Source organism: Cynoglossus semilaevis, chromosome 1 (genome assembly GCF_000523025.1).
Source record: "Cynoglossus semilaevis isolate Cse_v1.0 chromosome 1, Cse_v1.0, whole genome shotgun sequence".
NCBI lineage: Eukaryota > Metazoa > Chordata > Actinopteri > Pleuronectiformes > Cynoglossidae > Cynoglossus > Cynoglossus semilaevis.
In genome coordinates this window covers 15,779,139-15,791,796 of record NC_024307.1, presented here as the reverse complement: position 1 = coordinate 15,791,796, position 12,658 = coordinate 15,779,139, and the positions used below count along the sequence as shown (strand labels likewise).

General features: G+C 36.8%; 1 gene segment (V, D, J or C); it reads right to left on the bottom strand.

Moving 5' to 3' along the window:
- Positions 1-3,304: 3,304 nt before the first annotated feature.
- LOC103381726 (T-cell receptor beta-1 chain C region-like) lies at positions 3,305-11,307 on the bottom strand. The segment is given in 4 exon segments: positions 3,305-4,172; positions 4,274-4,404; positions 4,484-4,825; positions 11,081-11,307. Coding segments are annotated over 4 exon segments (558 nt in total).
- Between the last annotated feature and the right edge of the window lie 1,351 nt (positions 11,308-12,658).

Here is a 12,658-nt window from a genome sequence, read left to right as displayed (position 1 = left end):
AGTCGGCTTACAAAAAGTATTTCATTCATCCTCCATGGCAGTTATGGTCCTGAGAGTGGGATCAGTTCTACTGAACTTTAAATCAGTGTGTTCTTCAATATTCTACATTTTTACCTTCACTTATGATTTTACCAAAGTTTTATATTTAAAGAATAAAAGTATAAGTGATATGTTTTCTACTTCCAGCTCCACCTTTATTACAAGGTGTTTAGGACATGTGTTTTATTCAATAAATTGGAAAAATTAGGGCTGCGAAATGAATGAGTGTGTGAAGATTGAGTTCATCCTCTTATACTCGCTCTAATACGACACAGGAAGAACATGAGGACACAACGGTGTGTGAGAGACTGATTATTATTGTTGAGGACAACGGTTTCACACAAGTTTTGAAAAAACTCTCAACACACTCTTCAAGCCGTCGTTATGATGCACAGTATTGACTAAAGTTCAGCAACTATGAAAACAGTTACATGGTTATTGTGTGTTTTTGGTTGGATTTGAGATTTACCTTTACTTTTACACACATTTCTTTGACATTTTCTATAGTAATAATTCCATCATTTGAATTAGAGATAAAGTCCGTTAGAAAAGTTTTTGTCAAATTTAGTTCAGATTAATGATGATAAATTCTGATTGATTATGATTAATCATGGAAGGTTATGATTGTGATTAATTACCATTGAACATGATAAATTAGGATTGTGATTAAACATGGTAAATTAGGATTGGGTTTAATCCTGATTACTCATAATACATTACAATTGTGGTCATTGCACAGTTATCTTGTGATATGATTAATATTTTCTGTAAATTGATTGATTGCGCAAAAAAAACACACTCGCTTGTACAAAAGCACAAAACTTAATTATCTGATGTTAAAGTTCTGTTACTGAGAGTGGAAAATTACACGTAACGATTCTGTCGACATCAACAGGAAATGAAAACCTCCAGCTCTGTCAGAGACCAAACGGGGTTGGAGCTGTTGCTGGTAAATGGATCTTGAAACCGTGCAGAAGAGCAGACGGTGTCAGTGTGGGAGAGGATGTGGTCACACAGAGACCTCATGTTCTTGTTTCTGTGCTCCGACAAATGACAGAGGTGACGAACCTCACCACAGCCTGCAGCTCTCAGGACGCACCTGCAGCTCTGCAGCGAGACACACACACACACACACACACACACGCTATGATGCTCTGAACAAACAGCTGGAAAAACTATGACTATCTGTGTCAACTGAAGACAAACAATCACTTCATGTTTGTGTCACTGAGCAAACATCCGGTGGTCGCTCTGTCTGTTTTCATCTCTTTTGTTGTAAGTTGAGGATTTTGTGATGATTGATGAAAGGCACAAAGTTAAATATTCTGAATATTTATCTGGCCAATATGTAGTCAGTCTGTGAAAATCATGTAATGATCAGCAGTTCTGTTGGGTAATTACATTAGATTAGGTTTCTTTTGTTAGATTATAGGAAAGAGAATTTAGTTCAGTGGCCAAAACTAGTTCAAAAACCCAGAAATATATCAAAACCAAACTAAAGAAAGTAGCTAAAAGTTCGCCAAAATAGGTTAAAAACTAGCTAATGACCATTATTCACACTCAACCCCCGTCATACATTTGTTGCATCCAGAAAAGAAGGCATTTATGGTGAGATGTGTATTTTTGGTGAAGACGTCAAAAGCAGCTGAGTGTCCTCTCCTCAACACACTGTCTACATGTCAAACTGCAGGTCTTTTCAGCTTCTCATCATCAGACAGGGGTGACATTAGTACGGTTCCATGCCAGTTGTGTATCTGGAAAGTTTCTTATCGTCGTCCTGTGAGGTTTTTCTAAGCAGAGGTGTTTGATGTAGGTGAAGCTGCAGCCGATTCTCAGAAAAAGTGGGTGAGCTGCTAAAAATACTTCACTCTAACAGATCAGTAGTAGCTGTGGAAAACACTGAGGGGAAAAAAAATGACTGAACTCCATTTAAGGACAATACACTTCACACGAGGTCAGACATGAGCAGGAAATGTCCTAAATAGTATATCTAGATTTGGCCTCAATGTGAGAATCTGTGACACGTTAATATCGTACAGTATATCTGTACATGACATTCCTAATTTTGACAATATCCTTATTTCTGTTTTTTTCTTATTTCCGTAACAGAACGACAAATAACAGCAGGGCACTGGATGTGTTTTTATTTGTGACTAATCCAAATGATGGAATTATCGACATGGAAAAATGTCAAGGAACCTATGGCCAAACTTCAAATCATAACAAAAATATAGAACTTTTTTTTATTTACTCATTTTATTGCCATTCAGCAACACTTGTAGCTTGGGGATCCAGTACAATCATTAGCCATAGAGCATTAGCATGAATGTCCTTTTCTGTTAGAAATGAAACACCAGTGACCATGAACAGGTGTGTCCACTCTTCCTCCATCAGATCCTCATCCTCCCTCCAGTCCTCATTTTGTTTGAATTTGCTTTAATGCTCACCAGCCCTTTTTAAAGACCTGAGACGATGCATCTACAGTATGTTTAACCCTGGGTTACAGCTCTCCAGGCTACTGTTGACTATCAGCCCCTTTATGGGAGTGGAGGTCGGGCTCTCTTCAATGATTTTCCGTTCCACCAGCATACGATGGTCCTTAATTGTGCTGCCCAGTAGTCCTCTCTGAGGTAAAGGTGGCCCTAACCACCATTTCTTTTTGACAACTGTAGGGTTTCAAACCAGGTCTGAGCTCTTTTACCTTGCCATATGTATCTTGACAAGATTTTGTTCCATTCATTGAATTCTTTTCATCATGTGTCTGAAACAAGTCATTTGGATAGAAAAGTCATTTTAAATTCAAAAACAAATATGGGACTAGATTCTCGCTGTCTTATTTAATTTTCTATCATACTGTAAATTCTTGTAATATATATTTATGTATATATACATATAACTGACACATAACAATAATATGATTGAACAAGAATAGCAAAGACGGCTCAATACTAAGTCAGCATTAACTAAAAATTCATTTGATTTGATTTCCCAAAAATGTGTTAACTAGACACACTTTAACTGCAGTAACAAAAATAAAATGTAGGAAGTAAAGTTAACTCATAAGATTAACCAAAGGCTTATTAAAAGTTAGCCAAAGGCTAACACATCAGCTGTTATTAAGCAACAACTTTTGGTATGATCGGCCCTAAATGTTATGCAGTATGAAAAAAATGATCGATTCACTAAATGTGTCACAAATACGTGTGTTGATCAGAAATAGTTTTAGATTCAGATGTCGGTTGGAAAGATTGAACCATGTTGACAATGGAGTTTATTTCTTTCTTTATTGTTTACGTAGGAAAGGCTTCATTAAAAAGACACACGTTTGACATGAAAAACAAAGACACGTCTAAAAAGCAGTTATAACAAAGACAGTAATATGTTTAACTTACAGAAACTGGACTTTTTCACAGAAATCAGTCTTTGTATTTAATTATGTATTTTCAGAAAACAGGTGTTTTTTTGGTGATGTGTTTGTTTTACCACTTCTCACTAATCTGTTCTGATGTCGACCACTGCAGTTGAAACAATGTTGATAGTCATCTGTATGGAGTGATGTAAAACCATAGATCATCTGGACTTGTACTCGTCTTGTATTTCATTTGTATATTTCAGACGTCTGACATGAAACCAGTAGGACTTGAGGAAGACTAAAGTCAAACCTGTCTTTAATGACTTGCACTGGGACCAAGAGTCCTTTAATGTCTCGAAGATATAGAAACTAGACTTGGTGTCTGAATCATTAGAACATGTATTATGTGATGACCAGGACCAGGACCTAGACTAGGGTCTAACTCCACCTAAATGCTCCTTCAGTGACTTTAAAATGAATCCTTGATCTGCGGCCCAGAACTGAACCTAGTTATCAAACTTGACTCTTGATTTTAAATTTTCATTTTGTGACTCAGACTCGGACTGGACCACAACTTTGATCGTTGACCACTGTCTGTTCAGTGGTGAGTTCTCTATATGTATTCTGATATATTTGAGTTGTGATCAACTTGTACAGCTAATAATCAACTACAAACACACAACTGTCAGTGAACTAAACACCTCAACCCAACTCTTATTTACACATCCAAAGTCCGACCGTCGAAACTCATCATCCTTCGGTTCTATTTTCCAGTTGATCTCTGAAACAGACAAAATTGAATATTTTTTACGGTGCATTTCAGATGTAAACTTGGTGTTTCCTCATGTGCAGTTGTTTGGAAGTGTGTCGTCTTTGACCAACCTGAAGTTTCCACACCAGGAAGGCCACGAAGGCTCCGTAGATGCTGCTCTTGATGATGAAGACCGTGTAGGAGAGTTTGACCTTCTGTGTGGCCTTCAAGTATTTGTCCCTATAGTTCAACTCAACTGTACCTGGTGGAGACAGAGAAATGGGTTAGATCAGAATGGACAGATGGTTCTTACATGGACAGAGTTTAGGTTTTCTACCTACTTTGTTCGCCATTGATTGTGCTTTCATTACGTTGATAGTTTTCTCCATCAAAGAATATGACGATACATTTGAATTCGTTCTCAGGGTTGAACCAGTCTTCAGCAGAGACTCTCAGTCTGCTGGACATAGTGTAGAACTTGCCATCTCTTTGGGCAATCTCGTCCGTCGCTACACCACTGGTGACATTGTTCTCGTTCACCTGCCAGAACACACTGATGTGGTCTGGATAGAACTCTGAGACCACACACAGTAAGGTCTTCTTCTTCTCATGGTCCTTCTCATTGCGACACTCTTTTGGAGATGGACCAAGTATTTCGACTTTGGGTTCTTTGACGTCATGTTCTGGTGGAGAAAGGATTGAAGGAATAAGTTAAAGCTGGAGAAAATGAGTGCTGGTCTCAGAATGACCTGCTAACTCTTCTACTGCTTCTAGAATCATCCAGACCAGGTTTCCTTTGGTCCAGGATTTTACATTAAATTCAGGTGGATGGAGCTTTACCTGTTGTTTTGTACTTGCATCCACCACTATTAGTTGGGAATCAAACCCACAGCCCTCAGTCTTACAGTTTCCTCAGTATATTTGAGTCAGTAAAATCTGTCTTTGCTGCGGCTACTCTGTCAGTAAGCGGGCTAACTCGTTGGCGATCTGAAGACGAAAGTTCCAGCCTGTTGGTCAATGATTTTAAAGTCTGTGTGGTTGTGTTAGAATATCAACAACACAACCAAAATGAATATTTGAAATGAAAAGTATTCTAACGCAACATTCTTCATTAATTCTTTCATAGTATTTTCACCAAATATTACCACATTACCATCACAGTGTTTAAAGGCTCTTTTGTCTGTATCTTCATTCTTATTGGATCTTGTTATTTAATTGTTAATCATAGAACATCAAGTATTTAAAATTCGTTTTTCAGCTCACAGTAACACACACACACACACACACACACACTTAAATATGTATATATATCTGTATCTGTAAAACACATTTGTAAATACATATAAAATACGTATACAGGATCCAGATGTTGTGAAGTTAACTGTTCAGTCAGAAACAGCAGATTAATGATTTTTTTTAACCACTTTGTCCCAAATTGAGCTCAGGAGTTTTTAAAGAACTGTACAAACCCTGGTTTAACAACTGGCTATAAGAGCAAATGAACCTTTTCTTTGGGAAAACATGTTTCAAAGGTTTTTTTTTTTTGTTTTTTTTTTTTTTTGTTTTTTTTTTTTTTTGTTTTTTTTTTTGCGGTTTTCTGAGAAGCCTGTGCCTTTAAGCCTGTGCCTTTATAACAGTTCCAAAGTGTCAGTAGAGACGTGGATGACGTTATTGTCATTAATTGACGACACAAATGTGGCACAAATAGAGAAACTAAACTAAAATTAACTTAATTTGCCCTGGGTCCCCTTAGGGGCCTCGCCCTCCACTTTGGCAACCACTACAATAGAGGATCAGCATTAAAGTACAGTGTCTGTACACATTTTAACATTAACCAAATCTAACCTTTTAAATATACAACGGTTAAATATTTTAACTTCCTGTCAAGAATATGGAAACACCTGAAGGCTACACTTTTGACTCTCTATATTTTTCGGGCAATAACAAGGTCCCTGTTATGACTGTTACCACTGCAAATATTTCACGTGCAACTTACGTCAACTTACGAAACAAAAAAAACCAACTGATAATAAAACAGTTTCCACCATAACCTTAACCAACACTAACGTTATAACTGATGTTGTAAAAATGTGTTTCTGTTTCTTTTATTTTAAATCTGCATTAATTTTTCTCTTGTCCACATATTTTAATCTGTCCTTTCGTTGTGTAAAATAACGCATGAATCTGTCCGTGTGCTGTTTAAGTCTTGATCGATTTGTCTCAGATGTCGCTCTCTTTGTTTGCTGTTTTCACTGCAACTCTGCATGGCAACACACGACACAAGAATATAATCTTTTTAGGTTTAACAACAGATTTGAAAATGTAATTAAACAACGGTCAGAAACCATCGCCAACTGTGAATGTTAGAACTGTGTTAGAACTGAAAAGCTCTTACCTAAGACAGTCAGTTTGGTTCCAGCTCCAAAGATAGCTGGAAAGTAGTTGCTCACACTGACACAGAGCTGTAGGTAAAAGTGCTCAGCTACTCAGCACGGAACTCTCTGTCCAAAGATTTAACCAAAAAAAAAAAAAAAAAAGAAAGAAAAAACTCTACAGCTCACTTGCACTAACTTAGTCCAACTAATTATTATGGAGAGTTCTTAACTCGTGTTTATTGTTTGAAAAGTACAGATACAGCGAACCTACACCAACCTTGCACTTAAACCAAATGTTTGCAGTTTTATGACTTCTTTAATTTTTTAATGTATATATTTACTGTTGATTGTACGTATTTGTGAAGTATTTGACATATTCTTACCTAAAACAGTGAGTTTGGTTCCAGCTCCAAAGTAAGCCTCTGACTGGAAACACAGTATTTCACAGCAGGGCTGATAAGTACTCACTCTTACTGTGATACTGTAATATTCTGGGCATTAAGCCAAATGATTTATTTCCGGATGTTTCATCTCAGAAACACAGGCGATTGTTTTCAAACTCTTTCTGATTACATTCTAAATTAACAACGTGAATTTTCTCGGGTCTAAAGTTGAGTTGAAGATGTCTGTCTTAAATTCTGGCTCCAGTATTTTGTATGATATCAATTCAAACACTGTATTAGTGAATATATATATATATATTTGTAGGATTTCTTACCTAAAACAGTGAGTTTGGTTCCAGCTCCAAAATAAGCTTCTCCGTACCCACACAGAGCCTCACAGCTCTGACAAAAACCTGCTACTCTGCTGCTTTTCTCTTGACTCTTTTCAATCTACTCACAACTTTCAACAAGCTAGAAATTCTGATTCACCTCTCGCCAGTCTGTTTCTGTTAAACTTCATACAAAATAAGACGTGTAGAAAATGTTTTCTTACCTAAAACAGTCAACTTTGTTCCTGCACCAAAGTAAGCCTCAGAGGAAACAGTCACAGTGCAGGTGCTCGTTGCTAAAACAACTTCCTTGAACTTTAACTGTTTTTACTGGGGCCCATCTAGGCTACGTCCTGCAGCTAAGACTGAAGTTTGACTTGAGTTTAAATAATCTTTAGCTGCTCTAGCTCAGCTGAGTTTACACAAGCTGCTTTGTTTGGGTTCTGATCAGTCTTAGTGATCTTCTTAGCTGAGTGGTTGCTCTTCAACAGTATCTAACAAGTCCAACCTAATTGCACATTTATAGGTATTTTTTAGCTAATGCTATTAGTTATCTTGACTATATAGCCTGGGTATTCTAATAGATTAGGTTTGGCTATTTATTGACCAATTCTTTAAGATATCATTTTAGTAAAGTTTATTCTGTCTTCTTAGCTAACACCAGACTGCTTTATCCACTTACCTTAAGCCCCCCTCATGGCCTAACCATTTTAGCTACCATCTTGATGTTTTAGCTACCCATATAGCACTGTTTTAACTGTCTTTTTGGCATACCTTCTAGTTACCATATGTTCTTAATTGTAGCTATCTCACTGGCTTACTTTATCTTCTTTTTTTTAGTTTTAGCTACCTTATTGGCTTAGCTTAAGCTATATACATGGAGCAGCTTCAGCTATTATACTGACCTAGTTTAAGCTTTCCACGTGGCCTAATCTTAGCTGCCTTTCTTGGCTTACCTTTGAGCTAACTCTTCACTAAGGTCTTTCATAACATTCACATTTATGTCTTCTTAGCATTGCTTCTGCTTATTCCTCGCTGTTTCTTAGCATAGCTTGAGCTGCATGTTTGAATTGTTATTGTCTGTTTTTCCAGCTGTGTTTTAGCTATTTTACGCCCAAGTCGTAGCATTCTTTCCTCTTTCTTAGTGACGTTCTTTTTTAGCCTTTTCTGAGTTACGTTGTGATTATCTTCATGCTACATTTCATCTCTGAATTAGCGAGCTAATCCCTGGATTATCTTGTGCTGTTTTTCTGGTTTTTCAAATTTTAATTCAATTTATTCTTTGAGTTATTTTAAATGATCCCTTTAACTAGGTTGTTTCCGCCGTCTTTGTCATTGTCTACTTTTTTATTACTATCACCTTTATCTTCGTCTTAATCTTTTTGTCTTGAATGAAATTTGGATATTATTGTTCAAAACAACTTTTAATGTTGAATCGAAAAACATGAACTATTTCGTTTAGTGATAGACCAGAGATTAGGCATTTTAAGGTAGCCTTACCTTAAGGTATATCTGACCTATATTACTGCTGGTATCATTATACTGGTTATACTGTTACTTTTTAATAATACAGTATATACTTTCTGGTACAGGTCTTTGTCTTTAAGTCGTCTTTTTTGGATTATGTCTGCTGTAACACATCTCTCTGCACTAGAATATATAACTTAAATTGATATAAGACATAAATATAAAATATATATCTTGGATGCAGTAGTACAGTTGTAGACAACAAGTGAATTGTGTCTATTTTTTTTTTAAGTTCAAGTTTATCCCTGGTGAATTTAACATCAAGTTCTACTATTGAAGGCATTCATAATTTATATGTTACTTTTTTATAAAAAATAAAGACAGTGTCTTACCTAAAACAGTTAGTTTGGTTCCTCCACCAAAGTAGGCATCGACACCAGAGTTCACAGTGAAACCAAGCAGTGCTGAAAACAGCCTGAGCTGCTGTGTTTTCTTAGCTTCGTAACTCATTTCAGTGAGTTACATGTATTCAATTAAACAACTCTTTTCTTCTAACCTGACACTTAAGCTACATTTAATGCACTTTTGACACACTTAAACATGTTTTTAAACAACTTTAGACCCATATTTTTCAGTTAAATTTGTGAAAGTGAAATGGGATGTTTTACTCACCAAGAACAGTCAGTTTTGTTCCTGCACCGAAATAAGCTTCATTATTGACACAGTGTTGAGTCCTACTGTCAAAAAGTACTGAGCCGAGTTCAACTACACAGACCTGGGTACATTTTTGCTCTCTAAATAACAATTTAAGTAAACAAATCCATTACACTTTTCTGTCTTTTTCATCACTTTTACTTACCCAAAACAGTCAATTTGGTTCCAACTCCAAAGTAAGCAATGTCAGTGTTAACACAGCATGAAGACACTGAGCATCAAACCCTCAGGTCTCAACTGTATCTTTGAGTTTTTAATGGGGACATTTTTAAAAAAAAATCCTAAATCATAAGAAATATAATGTTATGAATAAAATAATTATATTTACCTAAAACTGCCAGTTTGGTTCCTTGTCCAAAGTAAGCTGGCTCGATCTTGGACACAGTGATTTCTGCCCGACTTATTATTTCACTATTTTTACTGCTTCAGTTGCAGTCTTTTTTCGGGACAGAGTTCAATATATGAGAATCACCACTGGGAAAACCAAACTAATGTCTGAAATTATTCTTTTTTTTAAGTTTTTTTAGTCAATACTGACCATCTAAAGCAGGGTTCCATTTATGGATTAACAGTAATAAATGTTAGTACTTACCTAAAACAGTCAGTTTTGTTCCTGGTCCAAAGTAAGCAGGGTAAGAACCACTCACAGTGTTTCCCTCTCAGCTCAGTAATTGACTTTTTCACCGTTTCTTTTACACTTCAAGAGTGTTTCTTCTATTTTAACCAAATTCAAACTTCCGCAAAATTAAAAACAATTTCGCTCAGACTCACAGGTAACTGTACATTGTCCAATGTTTCCACAGTTATTAAGCCTTTAGAAGATTTTCTACTGATTCCCTAACTTGAAAATGTTCTGAATTCATGCGACATTAAAGATAAATATTTGGAAATATTTACCTAAAACAGTCAGTTTGGTTCCTGCTCCGAAGTAAGCTGGGTAGTTATTGGCCACAGTGTTTTCTCCTCGGTGCAGAATTTCACACATTGGTTCCTTTACATTTACATTAGCAATTAATATTTTTTAGCAAGGATGATCTTGGAGGAATTAAGAGTCAGAACTGTTCGATCTGTCCCTGTTCAAGAGTAGGCAAATGTGAAGTTTTAGCACTACACTAAATATTTTTGGAATTTAGAAGTTTTAAGTTTACTGCATACACATTTTAAGGAATTTTAACCGGATTCTGTGTCAATACTTGAGGTTTAAAGAGAAACAAAGTGGAAATATTTACCTAAAACCGTCAGTTTGGTTCCTTGTCCAAAGTAAACCGGCCGTCCATCATTCACAGTGATTTCTACTCAGTACAATTTTTCATTTTTTCAACTAAATTTTTTGATCAACATTAAAAACTGTCAGAGTTGCCACTTTACCAAAGTTTTTTTTATATTTCACTGAACTAATCTATTAAACAAACTCTGACCAGATTTTTTCTTATTAATTGTTGTAAAAAGAGCAACGAAATAGAAATATTTACCCAAAACTGTCAGCTTGGTTCCTTGTCCAAAATAAGCAGGTAAGTGATCACAGTGATTTCTACTCAGTTCAGTAATTCACTTTTCCTGTTTTCCATCCACACACACACACTTTTTTGCCTCGGATTTCTCATATTACGCTGGAATATTTTTACGTTTATATTGAATTTTGCATTCAAGTAGCAAAAGCATGGACTCACCTAAAACTGTCAGTTTGGTTCCTTTTCCAAAGTAGGCTTCGTTGGCATTGTCACAGTGAAAACACATAGAGCAGTGAACCTACGAATCTGTCTGAACCAGAACCATTTCTGACAGATTTCTGCTACTAATTTCATTTAAATCCTCACCTGGCGCTACACTCGAGCAGGGATTTGAATTTCAGACACAATCCTACCACCTTATTTCCTGACCCAAACAATACCTCCAGTGACCCCATCCTTGGGTCGCAATCCAGTCTTTGACTGTCAGTGAATCCATTCTACTTAGTTACATAAGAGTAAGAAATTTGGAATATTTACCCAGAACTGTCAGTTTGGTTCCTTGGCCAAAGTATGCAGGGTCGCCATAGTTCACAGTGATTTCTACACGGCTCAATATTTACCATTTTGAGTTTGATTAAATGTTGTTGTATTTACACCACGACATCTATATCTATATTTTGTTAACCATCAGTGTGAGATTGTTTCTTCTTCTTAAGAGTAGTTTGCTAAAAACAAACATGAAACTAAATGTGCTTTTCGTATCAGAATAATGACTGCTAGGTTATAAGTTAAATGTAATGTTAACTTTAAAGGTGTTAACAGATGATATAATATTCACAAACAAACAAAAGTAAATGCATATATTTACCCAAAACGGTCAGTTTGGTTCCTTGGCCAAAGTAAGCCGGCTCAGTGTATGTCACAGTGTTTTCAGCCCAGCTCACTATTTCACATTTTAGTTTTTCTCCACAGAATCCCAGCAGTGTTTTTCTTTCCTAAGTTTTTATCTCTGTGGACTGGAGTGGTGGAGGCTCAGACTTACCCAACACTGTCAGTTTGGTTCCAGGGCCAAAGATGGGTTCATATCCAGTGTCACACTGATTGTCCTCTACCACAAAAAGTCTGAAACATTTCCGCAAAAACGCAGTTTAGAAACAGATAAATAATCCACAGGTGAAGCTTAAATCCTGCCGGATTGGCTTTGTAATATCCAATCTGTGTCAAGTGGAGGAGAACATGACGTAAAAATGTTGCTAAAAGATTATATTAAAAATGTTTCCTGGATGTGGATATAGCTGTAATCCCAGAGTACTGTGTAATCCAAGCCTTCCTCAGATTATGGAGGTTTTCTGCTCAGTCAGATCGGCTCAGCTGCACATACAGCCGTCAGTATAATGGTTGTGAATGGGAGGAGGTTTTTGTACAGCGGCTCTATGGGAATGTATCACTGTGCCCCCCTGTCCCCACGGTGAAAAAGCATCACACAAAAACCTAAAGTGTTTCCAGTCCTCACCTCCTCCTCCTCTCTCCTCCCCCCACTCGCCATATCTCAGCCTCCATCTCAGACTGTGGGAGCAGCTGTTCAGGTCGCAGCTTCAACCCGGCTGCTACTATTTCTGTGTCGGCTAAGAAAAGATGACAGAACAGCTGGTAAGAAAAAGAGGAAAAGGAAGAGGGTTTTTTGGATGATTGCAGGTTTTTGTAGATAGTTCAGGAAGTGACATCACTCCTGGTCACACCTCTTCGTCCCCCTGTGTGTTTGTGATGTAACCAAGTCTCATGTTGCGCAGGTATTCC